The 24,201-nt window shown below is 40.7% G+C and overlaps 1 protein-coding gene across 2 annotated transcripts; it reads left to right on the top strand.

The window, feature by feature from the left end:
- The first annotated feature begins 2,867 nt into the window (after nt 1-2,867).
- On the top strand, nt 2,868-23,618 carry LOC108893723 (protocadherin alpha-C2). 2 transcript variants are annotated; one of them, XM_018691993.2, is made up of 4 exons: nt 2,869-5,684; nt 8,329-8,387; nt 12,069-12,154; nt 19,157-23,618. In XM_018691993.2, exons 1-4 carry the CDS (start codon nt 3,144-3,146, stop codon nt 19,468-19,470), a joined length of 3,000 nt encoding a protein of 999 aa, XP_018547509.1. In that variant the 5' UTR covers nt 2,869-3,143; the 3' UTR covers nt 19,471-23,618. The 2 variants fall into 2 exon arrangements, with proteins under 2 accessions (XP_050934428.1, XP_018547509.1); XM_051078471.1 differs by lacking the exon at nt 8,329-8,387 and having other exon boundaries at nt 2,868-5,684; nt 19,157-19,303.
- The last annotated feature ends 583 nt before the right edge of the window (nt 23,619-24,201 follow it).

The following is a 24,201-nucleotide window of genomic DNA, read 5'->3' as shown; positions in this document are numbered from 1 at the left end:
AAGACATTCATTGTTACTCAGCTAAAAGCTGTGTGCTCCATATTCAGTGACATCCCTCCAGTTTCCTTTTTGGTACACGTAGCCATGGCTGCTAATTCATTCACTGTCTGATTGCTGTTATCTCTAGGCTCTACCCCAAATTTTACACAAGAGAGCTGTGGTTACTGACCTAGCAATCCCTGTTTAGTCCCATTTTTTATGACTCACTTGCTCCTTCAATATGTCTCCATAACAGTACCTATTTAAGTGGTAAACATACATAGAAAATACATTCACATCAATACAAATACTGTAAGGACTGCTGTTACACCTGCTAGTGGGTATTCTAATCATATTGTTTATGGTGTATGTATATATACATAATCTAATATATCATTTTTTCTTATTAACATACCCAGTGATTACATTTTAATCTTCAGTAAATAGAGATTGTGATACAAATGACCATCACGTCTGGCTTTGTAAATAACAAATCTAATTACTATTAACATAAGTTATACATCTTCATTACATCTATCTTAATTCTATTATGAGCTTAACTTAGCTTATCTGAAGATCCCAACATCGCCAACATAGCCAGTCATTATACAGATGTGCTCAGATTTTTCCAGGTCCAAAGTGAGCCCGAGCCTGAGGAACTGTCCCTGGTGCTTAAGTGATTTCCTTTCCTTTGCCACACATTCCTATAATAAATACTCAACAGTTGAAAAATATGGCCTGTCAGAGAATTTTAATTAACGTTATGACAGACCAGCCCTGAGATCAAGGCTGATTTTCTGACACAAAATTCATACACATATACACAAACACAAAGCAATGTATATAACTAATATTCTGTTGATACGTGACCTCCAGCTCCTGTGCATTCTTTATAACTTCCATTATTTTCCAGTTTGAGAGAGAGGTTTGTGTGAGATCAAAGCAAAAGGCTAAAAGTGCAAAAAAAATGGCAGTCTGACCACAAATTGTTCAGTCTGAATCCACCTTAGCAATGAGTTATCAAGACGCGGTACCATAGTCACACTGGAAGACAATCAAGTTACATTTTAAAGAAAGCACTGGGAAATGCTGTCTTGTAGGCTGGATAGGTGGAGAGCAGTGGTATGTGGTTTAGATCAGTTTTGTGTCCATCAAACCATTTAGGGAGCACTCACATCCTGTGGATGACAACACCTTTGAGAACTGCAAACTGCCATTAACACTGCAATGCCTTAGAACTGCTTTGTATTGAGTGGTTCTTATTATCTCTCTGCAGGGTTAACTAGACTTTAACTATGTTATCAATCATCTTGTAACACACAGACAATCACATGTATGGATCATTGAGATCCTCCAGTTAATCAAGAGGGTGAACATGTAGTAACATAAGTTTAGTTTTAGTAGTTTAGGCTACCAGCTCTAGGATTTGTGGACTAATTCCTAGAAGTTCATTTTACAGAGTCAGTGAAAATAGGATGTTTCTTGAGGAATGGAAACATAAGAATGAACCTTTTAATTGCAGTCTGTGGGATTTTCACTCTATATGACAAAGGCAAATAGCCTACTCCATGACCTGTAGGCTATAGTGTGTAATACAGCCACAGTGTTTATTTATTTGATATTAGGATGTCTTCAGCACACCATCAGCCGTCTTATTTCCGTGTCCATATAGGACCCTATATCATGTTTCTCCTCGGGGTATATTCTAGAGAGAGGAAACGAGACTTCTGCTTTATGGGGTCCACCACAGGCATCTGAAATACGATTATGTGACCTGACAGTCTGAAGTCTACCACTGACAGTGATCCATGTGGAGGGAAGGTTGTGATTGTCAGTGCGATGCTTTCAATGCTGCCCAAACGCTCGCCATGCGGTGAGCTGCGCCGCAGAATCGCTACCGGCAAATGAACCATCCTTACGACTCCAACACAGACAAAGGAAGACAAACATACGCGAGTCCCCAAACATGTGTCTGTGTTTGTGACCACGTTTTTCCCCTTATGTCTTTCATTTTTGAGGGAGGGTGGTGATGTGGAATACTCTGTAGATCAGCCCTGACCTTGCCTTTATGAGCAACAGTAAATCCGGTAAATTAAAACGCATGAGCCAAATCTTCGGGTTATATTCCCAATTTAAGTAATCAAACCATAATTTTTTTCAGTCGTGTCCTGCACAGAAATTCTGATTCATGAAATGAATGACTTGTGTCACTGAATCTTGCACACACACTTAAAGGCTATAGCCGTTTTTGTGGGGTCGCCTTTCTTTATTCTGGGGATGCTTTAATGTGTCGGTCGCTTATTAGCTCCCCAGACCATACACCGACGTCGCAATGGAGGGATAAAAGGAGAGAAATGGGTGGGGAGGGAGGAGGGGAGCTGCGCCACAGTGGAGAGGAGAGAGCTGGAGTCTGAGTGCGCGCTAGGGTGGGATACGGTCCTTCCAAGATCAAGTCAACCACATTGGATTAAATAATATCCGGTTACTGTTTTTCAAAATAATCCCGCGGTAATCGAGCTCGCAAACCGTGCTCTAAAAATATTAATAAAACACATTTCATTAACACAGAGCATTGTTTACGGCCATTTAAAGCAAATTAAGAGCAGTATCGTATATCAAAAACAAGGGTTTATTCATTCTAGAAAGCCTATGGACGAAACGATTTAATACTTGATTTAAAACGTTGTGATTCGAAATTTAATGAAACCCCCGCCAAACTATGACTCACAACCATGTGTTTCAGTACATAACATAATAAACTAGTCGGACCCCTCCGGTTTAAGTCCACGCATACGACAGCTAAACTTACAGTTGAGGGGAAAAAGTGGCACTTTTATCGCTTTATTTTGAAAAGTGTGTTTTTCTTTTCCGGTTTCTTAGGGGCGAATTTCGACAGCCTTGACGGATCTCACAGCTCCAGCGGCAGGGAAACACACCCGTCAGCAGCGCGCATTGGAGACAAAAAAGCGCATCACGGACAAAGGAAATATGGGTGCGCTGGAGAGGATTCACCTCAGCCGGGACACACAATGGATGAGCCGCTTCTGTTTCGTTTACCGGGAGACCAATTAGCCCACCTTAATGAGGTGCTGGGATGCAAGATACTGCAAGCTAAAAAGGCGGAAGGCTGCGTTTAATCCGTCTGCGGATCCTATGAGCTTGCAATGGCTGTGGCGGGGATATGCAACTGGCTAGGGAATAATGTGCCTTTTTATTTTGTGATATTTTCCTTATTTTGTGGCCTTTCGTGTGGACAATTACGATATTCTATTACGGAAGAACTAGAAAATGGGGCACTGGTCGGTGATCTGGCGCATGACTTGGGGCTGGATATTCGAAAGCTCGCCACCCGAAAAATTAAGGTAACCTCCAACAGCGGTAAACGCTACGTGATTGTCAACCCCAAAAATGGGAAATTACTTGTCAATGAAAGGATCGACAGGGAAGCACTGTGCGATTTATCCAGCACCTGCCTCATTAATCTGGAGGTGCTGGTCGAAAACCCCACTGAGGTGCACCATGTCGAGGTGGAGATCGTGGATGCCAATGATAATGCGCCGCAGTTCCCCAGAGACGAGTATCAACTGGAAATCACAGAATCTGCTTTACCGGGGTCTCGTTACCCGATTGAAAACGCTCAGGACCCAGACATAGGGTCCAATTCAGTTCGTATGTATCAGCTCAGCACAAACGACCATTTCGCGCTGGTATCTAACAAACCCTCCCTAAATACAAAGCACATCGAGCTTGTGCTCAAAAAGCCCCTTGATCGTGAACAGACGCCTTACCACCAATTAATTATAAGTGCTGTGGATGGTGGGACACCAGAGAAAACGGGCACTGCTAAAATCAACGTCCGGGTCCTGGACTCAAATGACAATGTTCCCTTGTTCGACAGCTCAGTGTACAAGGTGAAGCTGTTGGAAAATTCACCCAAAGACACCCTGGTAATTAAACTGAATGCAACGGATCTGGATGAGGGCACAAATGGAGAGGTTTATTACTCCTTCAGCAGCTACACTCCAGAGAGAGTGAGGCAGATGTTCAGCATGGACACTAATACAGGAGAAATAAGAGTGAGGAGCAATGTTGACTATGAAGAGACCAACTCCTATGAGATGTACATCCAGGCGATGGACAAGGGACCTGGGGCCGTGGCAGCGCACTGCAAGGTAGTGGTGGAGGTGGTGGATGTGAATGACAACGTCCCTCAGATAGTGCTGTCATCCCTGTCGAGCCCAGTGAGGGAGGACGCCCGCGCAGACACAGTCGTGGCCCTCATTAGCGTTACTGATCGAGACTCTGGCGCGAACAAGCAGGTGAGCCTAGAGATCCCAGCAGGCCTTCCTTTCAAGATCAAGTCATTCAGAAATTACTACACTCTGGTTACCTCAGCCTTCCTGGACCGTGAGACCACCGATGCCTACAATGTCACTTTGAGTGCCACAGACGGAGGCAATCCTCCCCTCTCCTCCCAGAAGACCATACAGGTGGATGTGGCTGATGTTAATGACAACCCACCGCGATTTGAGCAGACTTCATATACAGTCTATGTGGCTGAGAACAATGCCCCCGGGGCCTCTTTGTGTACGGTGAAAGCTCAAGACGCAGACATCAAAGAGAATGCACGCATCACCTACACAGTGCTCAATGACAACAACCATGGCATCCCTGTCACCTCGTATGTGTCTGTTAAGGCCGATACAGGGGAGGCTTATGCCCTGCGAGCCTTTGACTATGAGTCACTGAGAGAGTTTCACTTCCAGGTCAAAGCCCAAGATGGGGGCATTCCTCCTCTAAGCCGCGTCGCCACTGTCTACATCTACATAATGGATCAGAATGACCATGCACCGCTGATAGTCAACCCTCCCGGCAATGGCACACGCTCCTTGGAGACAGTACAAAAGAATGCAGAGCCTGGTGCCTTGGTGACCAAAGTGGTGGCATATGATGCAGATGCTGGTCCAAATGCCTGGTTGGTGTACGTGCTGGAGACAGCCACTGACCTGGACTTGTTCAAGGTGCACGAACACACCGGTGAGATCAGAACCACTCGGAGGATCCTGGAGGACAACTCCACTTCCTTTGCTCTAACCGTCCTAGTGAAGGACCATGGGCAGCCTGCCCTGTCCTCCACCGCCACCATTAACGTGGCAGTCATGGAAGTGCCACCCAAAGTGGTCCCTGACCCCAAGAGGATCATGAGACCTCACAGCCCACTGGTCTTCTCCAACGTGACACTGTACTTGATTGTGGCACTGAGCGCCACCACCTTTGTTTTCCTGGTCACTGTGGTGGTGCTGGCCATTGTCCGCTGTCACGCCTACTGCACCCAGCCTGGGTCCTGCTCCCCTTGCTGTGTGTCACAGAAGCCCCCTCCAGATGGCGGGAGCAGCAGTGTAAGTGCAGGTGGGGGAGGCAGCGGTGGAGCCGGGGCACAACCTAATAACAATGTGGTGCTTCGCAGAGACCTTAAAGTGGAGCCTCATTACATCGAAGTGCGTGGGAATGGCTCCCTAACAAAGACTTACTGCTACAAGACCTGCCTGACAGCCACCTCTGGCAGTGACACTTTCATGTTCTACAACACAGGACGTCCCATCAGTGGCACCTGGGGCAGTGGTGCTGACCGCTTCTTCACCAGTGGAAGTGGATTTGTACGCAGACTCAGTATGCCTGATGCCTCGCTGCAAATCTGCCCAGAGGTGTGTCATTAATTTTTTATGTTTATCTTTGTGCCATATCTGGAAGCCCATGAATCAATGTGTTTACATATTAGTCACTTTCTGATGAAATTTTATTTAGTTGCAAACAATATAAAACCCTTTAACTACATACCAAACATGACTTTTCATTAAGGTTATTGCTACAGTATGCATTGTTGTCATCATTTTTGTGTGCAGGGTGATATTCCTGCATGTCAAGTTTGATCCCCTCTGGCAATGAATTGAATCCTTGCAGTGCTCATTCTCTTTGTTCAGTTCCCACTTGCACCGTGCAGTCACTCGGCCCAGCTCAGCTCAGCGCTCACACTGCATTAGTGTCAGTCCTGATGCCTTTCAAGGTTCCTGTGTTATTTCTGATGATTCAGAGATTTGTGTTTCAGTTTGAGGTTGTCATCACATCTACACCAAGAACAGGTCATGCTGTCTTCACTGCTTGCTCGCTCTTTGTGCATGTGGGTTTGCCTTGTGTGAGTGTGAGTTAGTGTGAGTGAGTGAGTAAAACTGAGCGCTGGAGCAGCTGGGGTTAATTGACTTGATCAAGACCACCACAAGACTAGTTGTTGAAGAGGACTTGAGTCAGGCACCCTTGGTTTGCCTGTGTGCCTCTGACTATGGGAGAGATATGCATACCTATGACTAGTGCTGATACTGTGAGGAGACTAGATATTGTTTTAGATTTTGTCATTTCACCCTAATTGTTTTCTCCTGATCTAAAAGTATTACACTTGCGTGATACAGTTTTCCTAACTTCGCATGTGAGTTCTAGATGAGTGAAACCTGCTAGGCAATATCCATACTACTAATGATTTAGTTTCACACACACCAACAACTGATTTAGGTATATTAAAAAATACCTATAGTCATACCTAAAATACTGTTAATATTGAGGTAGAAATTAAATAATATGACTGTAGTTGGCATGATTACTATTGAAAAGTCTGATACCTGCTTTTCAAGCCATACATGCATCACTTGTGCAGTCCTTAGATATTGAAATCCTCATGTCTGTTAGTTTTACCTTTAAGGAGTCTGGGTTTCACTCTAGCAAAGGTATATTCTGCTTTTATGCCTGAGAGAAAGGAGAGATTGACAGTTCAAATATTGGAATAATATAGTTTTTATTGCCAGATTATTGCAGCAAGGGCTCCCTAAGGTTAGGAATTTGCCTTTGGATGCATCGTCTTAATTATCAGGTACCAGTCTCTGGTACATTAGTAATACAATGAGAAAATCTCTTACTGAGACAAGTGTAGCAGTGTAAATTAAATTAACCTCCAGCCTGTGTTCCTCAGCCCTGCAAATTAGATTTACTCAAAGAGGCTGGGTCTACCAGCAAAAAATACTCCACTCTGAATTGAACTGAGGAACATGATGTGCCATCTTTATCTGGGACATTTGCCACTGCCTGAGCAGGTTTGTGTCTGAAACACAGCTTTTCTTATTCGGTGTTCTTGAGATCTATGGCTGCAACCCACATGATGCTGACAGATTTTAGCATTAGCTTTAATACAAATGTAATAAAAATGTCTTTTCATGTAGTGCATGTGCACAGTTCTCATGGGGGAAAAAAATTATGAAAGGGTCAGGAATAATTAATGGCCATGAAAGATTGGCTCATTAAAAATATGAACTTTTCCCTCCATTAGGTTCATATGGTTCTTTGAACTTAAATGCATTATCATTAGCAGTCTGGCCATTATCAAAGGTAAATGAGTGGGGGTTCAGTCCAGTCAAAAGTCATTAAACTAAAATAGGGTAATTTAAAATTCATGTAAAATATTTAGCCAAAAAAATCTTTGTCTAGATAGTGTATTTTAATTTAGCCAATATTCTATACTTTCTGTGCTCTTAGAAACATACAAATATCTAACTGTTTATAAGGTTTTTAATGGGAACATATTCCTTTAAAAAATGTGTCTATAGAGTAGTTTCAATGTAATGATGGCAAGGTTTTGGTGAGAGACAGCCATCAGAATCAATAAATCTCCAAGGCAAGATATATGGAAAAATATTTTATAAAAGATATTTGGATATAATTATAACTATTCAGTGGGCTAATATAGGCCGTGTGTATAGGATGTGGTTGTCCTAGCGATGATAGCTCTTGCTTACTGGTTTTTAAAGGCATACATTTACCAGAGAGTGGTTAGGAGTTTCAAGCACTCAGCCAAGGTTCATCAGGAGCGCACAGATTGACTCCAGTTACAAAAACATATACATCAGTCTGTACAAACACCCCAGCAGGCAGGGAAAGGGCATAACTCTCCCAGCTCTCGCATTTATAGAGCCATAGAGTGAGACTGTCCAAAAACTCATCAATATGGCTTTTCAGTCACTGCCCTTTTTAAAGTCCTTGCATGGATGTCAATACGTATGTGTGTGTGTGTATGTGAGTGTGCTTGCAAAGGGGGACACGACTGCAGTGTTCCTACCACGTCCAGAGCTGGGATGTGTATCATGATTAATTGATGAGACCATGGCTCAGCCTGGCTCTGCGCTGTATGAGATCAAACTAAACTCACCCTCTTCCTTCTCTCTCTCTCTCTGTCTCTCCATCTTTCTCTTCTCTCTCTACTCTTTTTTTCCCCTCTCCTCTCTCTCTCTCTACCTCTTGCTCGCTCAGCCAAAAGCTCCGAATGCTGACTGGCGATATTCTGCATCTTTGAGGGCAGGGGTGCAGAGGTAAGCACTTTCCATCTTTAACTCTTTTGCAACTTTTGATCATCTAGAAAAAGTTACACCTATTCATTCTCCTCATATGGTCTAGTGTCTGTGCTACCACTACAGTGACCCTTCATCTTGCTCTGCAATGTATGGTGATAAATTAGACTTTCTACTGTTACCTGCTCCTCAAAATGACCTCTACTGAAAGGGGAAAAAAACATTGCAGCATAACACTGCAGCTAAGTATCTGTCATTATCAGAAAACGGGGCTAGTCAACCCTAAGCATCTGTTTGAACCTCAACCCCATCCTCCTCCTTTGGGAAAATCCATGTGCAGCTCCCATCAGTGGATGCAAAGCACTCCTCCTCTGCAGTGTAACACTATATAGGCCATCTATATTCTCAGCGTTACTTCCCCCAGTTCCAGTCTTTCAGCATGAAGCATGAAGGACAAATGAGCCGACTATGACCTTTCTCAGATTATCAGACGCACACATCATCATCATCAGTGTCTGCACTGCCTGTGTGCAGTTCTGTGTATTTATATATTTTTGTCTAGAGATTAGGGGAGAAATTGTGAAGTCAGACAGTTTAGACTCTGGTCATACTTGTTAATTCATAGGACATACTTGCATGCACTCAGTTTTTCCAGCTATGGCTTCATAAGATCTTAAAATCCCATTTACAGATAGGTCTAAAAATACATAAAACATATATACTAAATATTGCACTGAAACTGAAAGACTTAATTAAGCTTTTAGAACCATGTGTAAATGGTTTCTACACATGATGTAGAACTTCACCTAAAACTGTCAACTCCCAGCAATAATAATGAGCAGGTTCTTGAAATTTGGGTTGCAAGCTTATGTGGGGTATTATTTCAAATATAGAAAACTGTGTTTTCCATTTGCTTAGAATATAAGTGTTCCTAATTATGTGAGTAAGTAAAGCCAACTACAAATCACAGAATACTGAAACGAAAAAAAAAGATTTAACAACAATTGGAACAGAATTGTGTTAGTTTTTTTTTTTTCATCTGTAATGAAGTGTTTTGCTAATTTGATAGGACGACAGCTGGAACGTCAGGGACTAATGAGTTTTTCCTCCACGTCTATCCCTTGTACCGAATTTTCATAATTTCATGCTAACAATGCTTACTGCTCGGTCGTGCAGTCTTCTGCTCCGTCTAAGTTTGATTTAATTGGATATTAGTGTTAATTTCTATGGTGCGTAGGGTATCATAATGTGCATCATGTCATCAAGCCACTGTAACATGACATGGCTTAACATAAATCATCACTGCAATTTGCCGCTGCCATCTCTAAAATGGCAGTGCCTGTAACACACACAGACACAGAGACGGCTCACATTAACACTTAACCCTAACACACGCACGCTGTAATGTCTCACACTACACGCATCTTGTAGCACCAACATTACTGACCCACATTCCTGGTGTAGTCAGTCACTGTAGAGAACACCAGTCCTATCTGTGTCATATTCTCTCACATTAGAACTGCACCTCTGCTTATGTAAAAGCTTGAAACTCACACTGCTCAGGATATACATGGCCATTTTATATTCATGACAAATCCCTATTCAACATAACAAGTGAGTTGCAGTTTGAGATAGGTACTCGGTGTGCTGCATTGCAGATGCCCCAGTCAGTAGGTCCTGCTATACAGTAAACTCTATATTCATTATGATTGTATGAGGGGGGAAAAATCACAGCCTATGTTGGAAACTGCATGCAAGTACTTGGCTTTGTATGTCCATTACAGCCTTACAACAAGGCAACAAGATAACACCCTTAGTAAATGGACATTAACTACTCAATAACCAACAGCTTGTCATTTTTTTGCACTGTATGGATTGAACAAACAGTCTGAGAGGTGCTGGTAATTGGATTTTGTGTGTCACATTGGACACAACCAGGCTAGCTGTTTCTGATTCCAGTCTTTATGCTTGGCTAAACTAACCAGCTCGCATTATGTGAGTAGACACAAGAGTGGTATCAGTCCTCTCATCTAACTCTAGTTAAGAAAGGGACTGACTGTATTTAGTGTCAAATTATTCCTCCTTTTCAACAACCAAAAAAAACCTGTCAACATACAGACCTTTGCACTTTTTTATACAAAAAGTGTAAAAATATAAAGTTTATGATTTTAGGTGGGGGTTAAGTGTGTCTGCTCACGAGATGACAAGGCACCAAGAAGTTAATGATTTTGTTATCTTGGGACAGAGCCAGGCCAGCTGTTTCTTTATGCTAAGCTAAGCTAACTGCTCACTGTCACTTTTACAGACAGTTTCAAGAAATTGAAGTTACAAAATACTTACTGCAGAACACTTTGTTTATTCATTACACTACTAAGAATATTATGCACTGCCAGGGATGTATAAATGACAATTTTCATTTTCATATGAAATGAAAATAAACTTCTTCAATTCAAGCATGCAAGTAAGTGTCATCACATTGTGAAAGTGAACATTAACAGTGAAAGCAGGAACTGTTTCTGCATTGCCTTCTCTCAGAGTACTGTCTGCCCACCAGCTGTATTGAATGAAAAAAGTAGAGCTCAGAAAAGTACACCCTCTGGGTTTTCACATTGGTGAAAAGAAGGAAAAAAAAAAAAACAAACAAACAACAAAAAAAAAACATCTGAAACTTCAAGACAAGAACTCCACTTCGGTTCCATGGCAAGTATCTATGTTTAGACTGTAGTGTGAATTCTTTTTAACATTGTGTCCTCATTTTTATACATGATTATCATATAATAAAATATATGCAGCAAGATCAGCATGCAATTAACAACATTAAATATTTATGTATCCCAATATGAGATGAACATTTAGGAGGTATAATAACACATATGCACTGTATATATGTTGATTGCCATTTAGATAAATACTGGAGTTAAAACCTTACTTGGTAATTCAGAAAACAGAGCATTGTCTTTACATATGTGGTTTTAACCATTAGGGTGGATACCTGTTCTGTACCGTGCCATGCTGTGAGTGCCATGGGTACGACAATGACCACTTTTCTATATGTAACTATGGCACAGAAACAGAACCTTCACTTCGTACCTGCATTACATGCTTTTTCCTTTTCCAATCTGCAATACTCAAACCCAATCCAGTTACCAAAAGAATGAAAGGTCCAAATTTACTGTAGAAATTGACATAAATCAGTTGGTCACTGAAAACTTTCCCTGTGAAGCAGCTGCAGACTGCATTAACAGAACACAGCTCCGGCATCACAACAAAGGTTCATATTTGTTGTATGAAGGACAAAGCACAGGGGTGAATAATAAAATGAATGATGGCTGAAGTTAATTCAGCAGCTCCAGTTTGGGATGTTTTTTTTTTTTTTTTAAATAAGACAAGTGGGAATCAGCTGCCAGGGGCAACGTGTCCACACGAAACAAGTGTGACAGTAGTGCAAAACTGGTCGCCCCTGGCAACTAGGCTGTTGAGGCTTGAGGCAGTGACTTAATAGTGCTTGAAGATTTGACACTGTAAGCAATTTTTTGTATTAGATTACCATTTCAGTTGAGGTTTAAAAATACCTAGACTATCAAGGAAAACAAACTTCCATAAGAAGGAATAATTATTAGCTAGAGGTCAGGTCACTGAATAATAAGTAAATATTTGTTTTTATGTATCTCCTGCCTTTGCTGAATGTGTCCTTTCTTTCAGTTCGGTCCACATGGAGGAGTCGTCTGTGATGCAGGGAGCCCAGGGGATGCTTGTCCAGAACTGGCCCACTGTTTCTAGTGCTGCAGGTGAGTGGATGAGTAGAAGTCAGAATGTAGGGCAAAAAAGCTTCTTTGATTCTTTGGGGCAATGGTGACTAAAAATATGTAAATTAAAGGTAACTGATTTTGTCAAGATCACCTGCAAACATTTAAACAGTAGAAAATTTGTTTTTCAAAATATATCAAAAGTATAGAATATTTACTAATATTTAATATCAGGTGTACTAAAATATCTTTATGTAATATGCCCTAAAAGCTGGCTGTTAAAAAGCTTGTTAAAGCTTGTATCTCTGTTGCTTTTTATTAGTATATCAATCACACTGTATATTCTTGTACATGATGCAGTTTAGTAAATGACAAAAAAAGAAAACACGACAGGACAAATATTAAGGTCACTGGATACATGTACTCAGCAACATTAGGCATTTTAGGACCAAACAGTTCTGGGGACGCCCTGAGAGGAACTGCCTGCTGGAGAGCTCCCCCAAGAGCTACACACCTTAAAGGATTTTTTTTCTGTTCGCATTTGCACCGCCAATAGAAACCCTAAAGTAAGCTGGCCAGCGGTTGGTATAGCAATGAATTTACTCCTCCTGCATATACACTCAAACTCTGGACTTCACTGTTAGTCCATCTGTCTACATCTTGTTCCATTTTGTACAAACTGAAACAAGCGGTTGTTTACACAGCTAACATTTTATATGGGTTTTTTGAAAATGGCGGTTACTGGTGCTGCACTAGCTCATGTTTGCCCAATCAGCATACATTTAAGTTTGGAGCAATCACTGTATACTTGTATCACTCAGTTCCTCTTGTGCTAGAGACTACCTACTCTGAGGTAGGGGCTAAAAAGTCCCTCAAACTATGATCATTTCTGATGCTTACAGTACAGACACAACAAAAAGAGGAGGGTCTTCCAATTGTTCTTTGAACTATGAAAAAGTGCCTCCAGTTTGAAAATGTCTACTGTTACATGATGAAGGCGGGATGACATTTCTAAGTAAAAATTTGAGAAACCGTTGCTATTGGGCTAAATGCAGTGCTGCTTTACAGTAGGCATTCTTCCAAATATAGTACTGAATAAAGTTTGGAGTAAAATTCTCACTCACCCCCACCTGGGGTTCAGTCCTCTGTACTGGTATTGGGGGCAGCTGGTACCTTGGTTGTTTGTGCTAAAAAACATAATTAATGGGTGGGTAGAGCCGGCAGCTGGTTAGCCTAGCTTAAACGCGGCACCCGTCTAATACAATGATGACAGTGATTACACTGAATTCATTTCTGTTTTTACTTTGGTTCAAACAATATGGTAAAACTGGGGATTTGACAGAATTGAATATCTTCATGATCTTGAATTCCAGTGTGATATTCATACAGAGCTGAGCTGAGATGCCAAAAGCCTCAGGCCCTTGTGCAGAACCACAGATAAACAACTGCATCCTCCCATAAAAGCAGCTAGCAGCATGGAGAGCCACAGACAGACAGAAAAAAAGGCAACTGTTTCTTAATAAGAAATGAGTTGTCCTGAGTGGGTGGCAACACTGAAAATGTGTAGCAGCAGAACGTAAGTGTAAATAGAGCTGGCCTTGAAGATGACCTGTGCATCATCATTCACAGAAACACTGGCTCAAAGGTAATGACTAAGAAAATTTGGGAGTACTACATGCATTGTTTGATTGGAAGACTTTAGTAACTAGGATTTTGTGTTGGTACATTGTGATTCCCTCCTTTCCTTAGCCTAGCTACCATTCATTGATTTTCTGTCTAGCTGCAGGAATTAGAACATACATAGATACTTGAAGTGTAGCATCACAGTCAATCACTCGACAAGTCAGTGACAGAATATGTCTTACTGTCTTTCAGTGAAAATATATATGGGAATGTTTTTCTCTCTGTGGAAAAGAGAGCTGGGGGATTGTTCAAGAAACACACTGTTCCAGTTCCCAGTTTCTGTGTCAGTTTGCTGCAAAGAAATGTGCTTTTTGGGGGGGAAATCTGCCTCTCTGGTCATGTTAAGACTCAAATATTGTCTTCGAGAACAGCATACTGAAGATGCATCAGGGGAGCATTGTTGCATTAGGAAATAATTTGTTAGGAGTGGTTGAGTATTAAGGCATAGACATGCACTGAAATGCAGGTTGATCCTCTTTAGTATGCATCATGAGGTCTTTTCTGTGACACATTTTCATGTCTGCAGTGAATTGTTATCATGATGAAGTTGTCTGATCTGCTGTGATGCATCTAAATGCGGCACCCTCAAAACTGTGTTTATGTAAGTGACCCATGGTGCAGATGAGGAGACATTTGTCTAATGCCAGAGGGGGAGAGGCTGTTATCAGTAATAAAAGAGTGCCATGATGAAAAAAAAAAGAGAGAGAGAGATCCAGTAACATTAAAAGCAATTTTGGAAGGGAAGAGCAGAGGAAATGTGCAAGGGAATGGAGGGAAAAAAGCAAGGTGTGGGGGGATGGAGAAAGAGAAAGGTTAAGAGGATTGGCAGGTTCCTGCAGTAGTGTTGTTGCTAGGGAACGCCATGTGACCTGTTGCCTGGCAACACTGTCTAACTGAGAGATTGCTGCAGCAGCCGCACCCTCCATCAGCAGGGAGTGGGCGAAGGCAGTTTCCATGGCAACCGGTCATATCTCTGAATGGAAGATTTAGAGACGGAAAAAAGGAAGGAGTAGGGAGCAGAAAAGGGAAGGGGACTCGGCAAGGGCCGGTATTAAGAAGAAAAAGAGGGCACGCAGTCATTTAGAGGAAATACTGTTAAAAAGACTGGTTTATAGGTCGATGTTTCTCATGCAGAATACATGTGATGCACTGCATACATTTGCACAGGCACTACACGACTGTCAGATGTGTGCATGTGCTACAAACCACCAGAGGGATTCATTTTAGATGGATCCGTATCTTGTACTAGACAGAAAATAACGAAGCCTATTTTAAAATGTAGGACACCAGGTTACACGAAATGAGGCTTTAAACACCCACATATCTACATCAGGTGTCATGGCAACCTCCTCACAAGGAGCTATACTTTCCTGCTTACCAGCAGTTACACCATAATCCGTTTCAGACACGCATTTGCTGTGAAATACTGGCTAATGTGAAGTGATGGCAGAGTTACAAATAATCCTCCATGTCAGAGAGGAAGCAAAGCTCGTCGTAGTTGTACCAACTCCTCCAAGCTGTGACATGACCTGCTCGTTATGAATTAATTTTTCACTTGCATGTACACATACACACTCAGACTAATACCTGGGCCAGGATTCTAATTAACAATATTAGGGGTTTGGATTTGTCACAGAAAGGGCAGAAAAGCCTGGGATGTCCCAACACAACAAGACAATATTCACTTGATTAGACACAACCATATGACAGCTCAAGTGTACTTAAGACAAAAAATGTACTGCTGTGATAGTTTACAATTCTCTTCACTGCAGCAACACAATAATTATAGGGCATTTTACAGCATTACTACCAGTCCAGTAATCTTACACACAGTTCCCACTCTCTTAGAAAGCTTTGGTAAAGAATTTATATTAATGTAAGGAACAATTTTAAATAGAATGTTTAACCATATCTTAGGTTATGTTTACTCTACCACAATAAGTTGTCAAATGCTCAATTAAGCAGGTCATAGCCCACCTGTAATGGTTTGGCCAACACCATTAGATGACCCAATAACCATAGTTTAAGACGGTATGTTATTATAATGATCAAATCAGGGTAATTACTGGCCAAATTTCTATAAAATCTATAAAATAAGTTAATATTTGTTTGTTACAGAGAATGAATCCAACCGTTTAAAAATTTAACACAAAATATTCCATAAACTAACAGGCAGAGTGACTGAGCATCAGATCACCAGCAGCATCAGGTAACAGGAAATGATATGTCAGTTATATAAAATGGAGGTGCATTGTTTACAGCAGTGCAATGCAATGCATTACTGGCTCAATAAGCTCATCCACATTCTGCTTCATAGTGTTCTGCACATCTCCTTTAACTCACCGGCTCTCTCTTCAGTTTATTTTAAGCGTTTGTCCTCCTCCACATGAGAAGCAATCTCCCTTGCCTAACCATTGATAGCAATTGAAAGGGACTTATTTCAAATACTGGAACCTCTGCCTGAGTTTAATACCCAGATTAAATACAGACAGACCATACCATCAAATGTCATAATCCTCAGAAACAGACTACAGATTCAGATTATGCCACTAACTCCACTAATGGTAATATATGGTAATAGTATCTGATACAAGTAATCGCTGAGCAAGCAAAATTACATAAGTCAATTAGCTGTCAATTGGCTGTCTTTTTTTCTTTTCAAAGAATGTATGTAAAAAAAAAAGAGACAAACTTTGGATTTTCCTTAGAAGCAATGACCTGAGTTCTAGCATGTTGATTTTAGTCTTATCCTGGTCCTTCATATGCTGATTTTTTAATGCAAGTTAAAAATGAATAGTTCTATTCTTGCAAGTACAAAACAAATTATTTATGTGTCTTTGTTCTCATGGTCCTGTCACAGTAGTATGTTGCTGCTATGTTACTATGCCACAATATTGGATCGTACCTCTCCTGCTATATTGAAAACATAAATCCTTTACTGCGTCATATTTACATGAGTTAATACTGTATATGATCAATTTGTAGTGAGTCACGGCTTAATAATTTATAACAGTGCTTAAAGGTGTCCAGTGCTCGTTGTGGTCAATATACTGTATGGCTGCAATAATGCAGGGCTATCTATTGACAAGTGTGGTAGTGTCCATTACATCAACTCTTATTACAGCCCATACATGTAATGTATTCTCATACTCGATGAACCCACTGTGGGGACTCAGTGGGACACTATGTGTATGGAGAGTGTGTATTTTCAAATTAGTGTACTTCCCTATGGGACAGTGGTTGAAACCATTTCAGCACTCCAGCAATGTCATAAATAGCCTATAAAGAAAAATCAAACAGAATCTTCATGCAAGGGCCTGTGTTTGATCTAAATAAAATCCAGACTGAAAGTAGGTCAGTGCAGAGGGAACTGGTGTGGGCCTGAGAGCACCGTGTCTGCAAAACCCGCCCACCCCCATCTTTCTTAGTATCTCTCTCTCTCTCTCTCCCTCTCTCGCTCGCTTTCTTTCTGTGTGTGTGTGTGTGTTTCTCTCTCACTCTTCATCTCATCTAACATCCTCTTTAACCTTTTGACCTTAACAGCTGTCTTATTTTCACTTTACATCATATTTTTTCTATATATAGATCCTATCCTCTATCTTATCCTGTTTGTTTCTCTGATTTGCTATCTAGGCTCCTTTCTCTGTCACATCCATGCTTGAGCACTAAAGGTTGAATCCCTGTCTCTGGCTTCCTGTGAGGTAGTAGGATTATACTGCTGCCAACATCCAAATACAAATACAAATCCCATTGCCAAGTTAAGCATTCCCGTAGTTTAAAGGTTAGTCCCCTCCAGTGTTCCCTCCTGTGGTCTCGGCTGAATTGCTGTCCCAAAAATATCCGCTCCCTGTGGCTATTGCTCCAATGTCAGACTATTTTTCTGCTCGTTGTTGCTTGATTTTGATTATGTGTCCAGTCTTGTATCACCAAATGGCATATGAATAACACGCCCATTTCTTGAAGTCATTTCACATGTTATCACAATGCAGTTTTTGCTTTTCGCGTGCCATTTTCTCTACTGAGTAATCCTAACCAAAACAGCATGAAATGACACACAGGATCAAACAGCGTTAATATGTGAAAAGCTTGAAATGTATAGACATGACATACAGGAAAGAAAGACAAAAGAATATAGTCTACAGAAGGAACAAATAGGGCAGCTATTGCAAAATGATGCCAAAGCTATAAGGGGATGTGCAAGGGCTGGAGAAAAAAAAAATCTGATTAATCACGATTTTTCTTCAAATGATCCAGTACCAATTCTTAAAGTCTTGAGATCGATCTTTGGATTTGTGCTTTTTATCAATAAACATGTATATCTATGTTAAATATTATGGGTATGCAGTAGCTACTTGTTGTAGTTAGGCCTGCATCATGTGTAAAGTGCCTGCTTTAGGGAAATCAAGTTAACCTGCACAAAAAGGTTATTTTAAGCCAAAAAGTAACATTAGCCACCTTGGGTCCTGACAGTCTCATAAACTGTAGCATGAATAGTTACAGTGTGCGAACCTGCTGCAATTTCGCAGGACTGACTATGATGCCGTGGAAGTCAAGGGAACAGTGTGTGGATTCTACTTTATTCAGTCTGTCCCCACCGGTTAGCTAACACTAGCTAACAGCTGTTTGCAGATATCAGGCTGATGTCTTGTCAACACAAATAGTGCAGATGAATTAGTGAACAGACTTTCAGTTTCTGCTCTGTCCGTGATCAAAGTGATAATTGAAGTAGATGTCTGTACTTAGTTTATCTGCTACTGACAGTCCATGTATAGCTCTATGGGATAGCATATTTATTTATCTTAAAAATATATAATGATAATTCCCTTGTAAGTGGAGTAGTTGTTTCTTTATTATTCTTTCTCAACTGTTTTGCACATGTAGACCTAAAAATATGTGTCAGATCAGATCTTGCGGACAGGCAGTCTGCATGGTTATTTTTAAGTGATCAGATTGGATTTGTGTGTCCACACATCACCAACCTATTCTGCATGGGTTGCTGTAGGAACGATACAGGTGCCAGTAACTAAACAGCCACCATCACTCTGGATTTGATGATGTTGTGTGTTGTGTTGTGAGTGATACAAAGACAAGTTCAATTTGAGCAGCAAGATCATTCAAACTGAGACACATCTGTAGAAATCCAACTTGAATCGCATTCCAAGCCACCTACCAATCTTCATGCTAAGCTAAGCTAGACAAGGGTCATATTTTACTATAGACTTGAGATTTCCCCATCCCACAGAAAATTGAAATGTCAAACTTTTAAGGGAGCTATGTGGTTATAATGATAATTGAAGTAATCTAAGGATTAGCCAGGTTTGACATGATGTGTTTTCATTTTTTTCCTTCTTACCTGTGTAGATGGAGAAGGTGGTGGAGAGCTTTCACCCCCAGTAGGCGCTGGAGTCAACAGCAACAGCTGGCACTTCAGATATGGTGCGGGACAAGGCTATGGCCCTCCTCAGCCCCTGAAGCCTGGAGAGATTCCTCCTGAAGCCTTCATCATCCCTGGATCCCCAGCCATCATTTCTATCCGCCATGACCCAGGCCCTGTGGATGACAAAGGTGACTTCATAAGCTTCGGCAAAAAGGAGGAGGCCAAGAAGAAGAAAAAGAAGAAGAAGGACAAGAAGGACAAGAAGGAGAAAGGAAAGGATGAGGGCGGTGAAGAATAGAGGAGAAGGGGTGACTTGAAAACAGAGCTACCAACAAACTATCATCCTAATGTCAGAGCCAGAGAAAAAAAGCTAAATGCATATTGTAGAACCGAGGGAGCTTCCTTGCACCATATTTGCATAGACACTGTACAGTGGCCAAACCCTCATTAGACCAGGCCTGGCTCCACACATCATGCACACTCGGTAAAACAAATGTCTCCCTCTCTTTCTTGACTCATTTGGCCCATAACTTTGGCCAAGGTTTACGGCAAACAAATGCTCTTAGTAGCTAGACTTCATCTAAAGGCTGGACCAAATTAAAACAGAAAGTAATTTATTGGATTAGATTAGCCTTTCTGTGATTTGCTGCCCCCACCCCCCACCACCACTTTGTATGACGAAGAACAAAAACACCTGAAAAGGTGTACTATTTGTATCTGACCATTGTCAGCTCAGGCTGCCCATGTTGGCATCTCTGTCTTTATGCAGCCCCATTCCTTTTTGACTCACCTAGTTGGAGGTGAAGTTGAAGCCAAACTAAAAAAAAAAAAAAATGAAACCGAGGCTTTTGTCTTCAGTATTATGGAGGCCTTGTAGAAATTCAGAAAATGTGGTCTTTTATAAAAAATAAATAAATAATATAAAATGAAAAACTGACAACATATAGTATATGTACCATGAGATTAGCACCTTTACACAAATGAGGTGGCTGAGATAAACAGGACCACACTCGAATAAAGAGCTCTGTTTCAGTGTAACATAGCACATCGCAGAGGCTGAGGACCTGGACTGGGTTGCACCAACTATGCGCAAGTTTGTTCCCAGGTTATGGTATAAAGTAGTGGCTTCATAACTGCTAGTTCATTTGCAATTAGCAAGTTACTAAATTCAACTGTATAATGGGTACAAAGGGGGGAATTCTATGGCTATAGCTAGTTATAACATGAGAGATTTGAGTAGCCAGTCAGTAAGAGTACTACCTTGCTGATGGCCATGAATCTCTTTGATTTGTAGTTGACTAGATTGGCATCAAAATTATGATTGGTAAATAGAATCCATATTTGACTCTTAAAGGACAATATAGTTTTTGCATGTTTTAGTCCATTTGCTACAAATCATGTCATAACTAACATCACTTCTAACCATTTTCCAAAGCACACCATTGTGTTTTGGGAATTTCAGTGTGTTTCTCCAGCCTTCCAGGCAGCCATTGTGTCTTTATTTATTTTACCATAGCATAAATATTAATTTAGCTGAGACTGTAAACTATTGTGCAATAAGAAATCCATCAAAGTGAGAGCAGCATCTGGTTTTATTGTTGTTAAAATTACATTTTTATCACATGATAATGTAGCTCAAGTGCAGCTTAAATTAAAAACTGCCCTGCACTAATCACAATATTTGTGAAACAGAGACAATGGATTACACATGTCAAGCAAGTCTCAGCATGTTGATTTTTATACTGTGTAAAACTGAATGGGATTGACACATGGAAAAATGTAAAAAGAGAAGAGGAAAATAGTTCTCAGTAATGTGTAGAAAATGGACAGAAACATTCAAAATCACTGCTATAGTCCTTTAAGTTGCAAAATGGCATGGGATTACTAAAGAAAAAAAACACTGTGTGCAGAAAAAAGAAAAAAATGTCCTGCTTTACTGTTAGTGAGTGCAATTGTGTGACTTTGTATCATTTGCACCTGCTTTATTGCTTGCTTAACTACTTAGTTGTTACTGTTATGTTGTAACAGATTTTTGTGATGCTGCAGCTTATATTTTAGCAGTGTGTGAATTGGAGATTAGTGGCTACTTCGGATATAACTAGGGAACCTACGTGCAGCTGATGCAACCGGCCCCTGACACCTTTGCATCCTCACTTGGAATTAGGCACAGGTCAATGGGGGTCTTATTCCCACTGTGTATCAGCACACCCAGTCTGACACACATAACTGTACACAAAACAATGACTTTCTCTGCCTCTTATACATACACACAAGCAAACACACAATATTTCCTTCCTCTCTTACACACATACAGTACATATATGACAAAGTTATCCTAAAGAATACACAAACATTCTCTTTCTGGAATCTCCAAATCTAAGACTGAAGGCCAATGCCACCCTTAATATGGGAGTGTATTATATGGCTAGGACACAGGAACGTTGCTTGTTGCTTCATTTCTGTTCAAGCCTGATCCCTCTACTTCTGTCTTTGAATGTTAAATAGTTGTTCTTCAAGCCCTGCACCACTGCCTCAACTGCTTCAGTGCTTGTAGGATTTGCTTGCCCGCTGCCTGTTTTCCCCCCTCTACTCCTGTTACTCCAGATCAACATGGTTGGACCACATCTTCCAAGTCACTCTCCTTCAGTGAACTGTACAGTTGTTGTAATGCAGCAACTTTTGTGTATTTGCATATTCATGCACAGACACACACACACACACAGACACATGCACATGCACATACACATACACATACACTACACACACACACACACATTTTTTGTTAGGTTCAACTTCAGCTGAGCTTAGGCTGCTTCAGCCAGAGTGTCTCTTCTGATTGCTCATTGTCGACAGCTCTGTCATCCCTTGCATCCGTTCTATGCGTCACATTGTGAGGACATCTGACAGGTTAGCAAAAAGTGAGAAATATGTTGTAGTGGATCATAATAAGACAAGATTAAGAGGGCAAAAGAGGAGTCAGAAAAAGCCAGAAAAAAGCAGGCATTGTAGTGTAGTGTGCAGCTCCAACATAGATTGGGCAAGTCATTCCTGTTTTGTACAAACAGTGGTATTCTAGTTATTCCTGTGTCAGCCATTAGTACGAACTGAGCAACTTGGGTCAATTAAAACCACTTAAAAAAAAATATGTGCAGTGCAGTTCAGCAGCAGTGGAAAGATGTTGATGATTGACTTTGGGGGGGGGGGATCTCATGAGTTAATGGAGGAGAAACACACTCTTAACATTGTTTATGGTGCACTATTGAGAGGTAACAACATGAAAGGCGAACCCAGAAAGCAAGCCAAAATCATAGCTCCCAAGACCTTTAAATTATACAGTTGCCTAGTTGCTGCACATCAACATCAGAAACAAGACTGCTGGGAAGTGCCATATTGAAGAAACTTCTACAAGCTGCAGTGACCCCAGGGTGAACTGATCAACTTCATTTGGCCCTGATGTTATGAAACCCAGATCTGGCATGGTAGAGGAAGGTTTCTGCAAGCAGTGAATACTGGAACAGCATCAACGTGATGAAGTGTCATAAAATCTCACCTCAGTGTTCCTTTTTTTAGCCCATCGTATTACCAGTCACAGTAGGGGTATATAGGTGCTGCTATCAGGCTCAATCCCTCCCATGCACATGTGTCGCCCCCCCCCCCAGCCCCGTCCCGTCCTTCAGGTGTACTTCTGTGCTGTCAGATCACCAAGTGGCTGTTTGCATGTTATAAGCAAAGGAAACAGATACTATATAGATACTATATATACATAGATATGTTTTTCCACTGGGAAATGCGTATTGGAATACATATACCTCTGATACACATTCTCAAAGACAATACACACAATGAAAGACCCACACTCATCCCATACACACATAAATACATACAAACATATACTCTATTGCGAACAGTAATTTGTGGAAAAACCTGAAAGAATCACATTTTTTATCCTGTTGAAAATGAATTTAATCTTCTAGATATACATAATGCTATTGTGTTATGCTAAGAAATGCCTTTTTTCTGTTTTTACCCATATGATTTTCATAGATAAGAAAAACGATTCTTAAAACTTGTGTTAAGCTTTGAAATGATGATCAAACAAACACTGTTGTGAAATAAAAGTCATTTACTCACCCTCCATATCTATTCCTTGCCCAGTAGAGAAAAAAGCAGAAAAAGAAGGAAAAAATTTTAAAATATATAAAATGGTTTAAAAAAATAATAAAGTTGATGTATTCTCTGCTTGTGTATAGTGAATGTTCCTCAGTCGCTGGGTGTGGCAGCGAGTGACACATACCAGTCGACTGTGACAGTGCAGATCTGTTAATAACTTTTTTTGTACACCTGCTTATCATTGTAAAGGTGATAATAGTGATTCTTATGATTTAATCAATCTGGTAATGTGTTTTGTTTATAAGTCACAAATAAAGTTTTTCTTAAATATCTTAACCTGTGTAATGAGTTGATTTCATTCAAAAAGTTGTGAGCATTGGGTTAACCTCAGGGCCTGTCCACTTCCTGGGAAGGTTTTCTCAGTTTGAAGGAATAAGGTGTAATTAACCAAAGACAGTGTTTGTATAACAGCTTTCTATGGCATTATCTAGGGCCATTTTACTACCACTGTTAATGAAACATAAATGGATGACAGAGTGTAGTATTTATTGTCAAAACAATTGTTATCGTAGTATGATTCCATTAAATATTTTAGAAATATTGCAGAAATGTGTGGAAACAGTCCACTATTTAAGAAATCAGTAACAGGAACTGTAGGACTTCTCCATGCATTAAAAATGCATTCCAGTCAGACATTATTAGTCTTACAAGTGTTCCCAGAAATCAAACATTTTGTTCTTGCACTGCTGGGAAATTTGAAAAACAGTGTTACTCAATCGCCTCCCAGACCACTCAAGTTCAGCGCCGCCAGGTCATAAACACCTTTGTTTACTGGCAGGAGTGAACACTGCCAAAGGAAACACCGTGAGAGATTAACTTGATGGAAAACATGTGGTAAAACGTTTAGGAAGTGGATTGT

Source organism: Lates calcarifer, linkage group LG20 (assembly GCF_001640805.2).
Source record: "Lates calcarifer isolate ASB-BC8 linkage group LG20, TLL_Latcal_v3, whole genome shotgun sequence".
NCBI classification, from domain to species: Eukaryota; Metazoa; Chordata; class Actinopteri; family Centropomidae; genus Lates; species Lates calcarifer.
Note: the sequence above shows the minus strand (reverse complement) of the source record. Positions and strands in the feature narration are given on the sequence as shown.

Excerpts from the sequence above, each read along its gene's own strand:
- LOC108893723 (XM_018691993.2), top strand. The coding sequence starts at position 3,144 with ATGGCTGTGGCGGGGATATGCAACTGGCTAGGGAATAATGTGCCTTTT. Across the intron at positions 5,685-8,328 it reads CGCTGCAAATCTGCCCAGAG|CCAAAAGCTCCGAATGCTGA; the intron begins GTGTGTCATTAA and ends TTGCTCGCTCAG. Across the intron at positions 12,155-19,156 it reads CACTGTTTCTAGTGCTGCAG|ATGGAGAAGGTGGTGGAGAG; the intron begins GTGAGTGGATGA and ends TTACCTGTGTAG.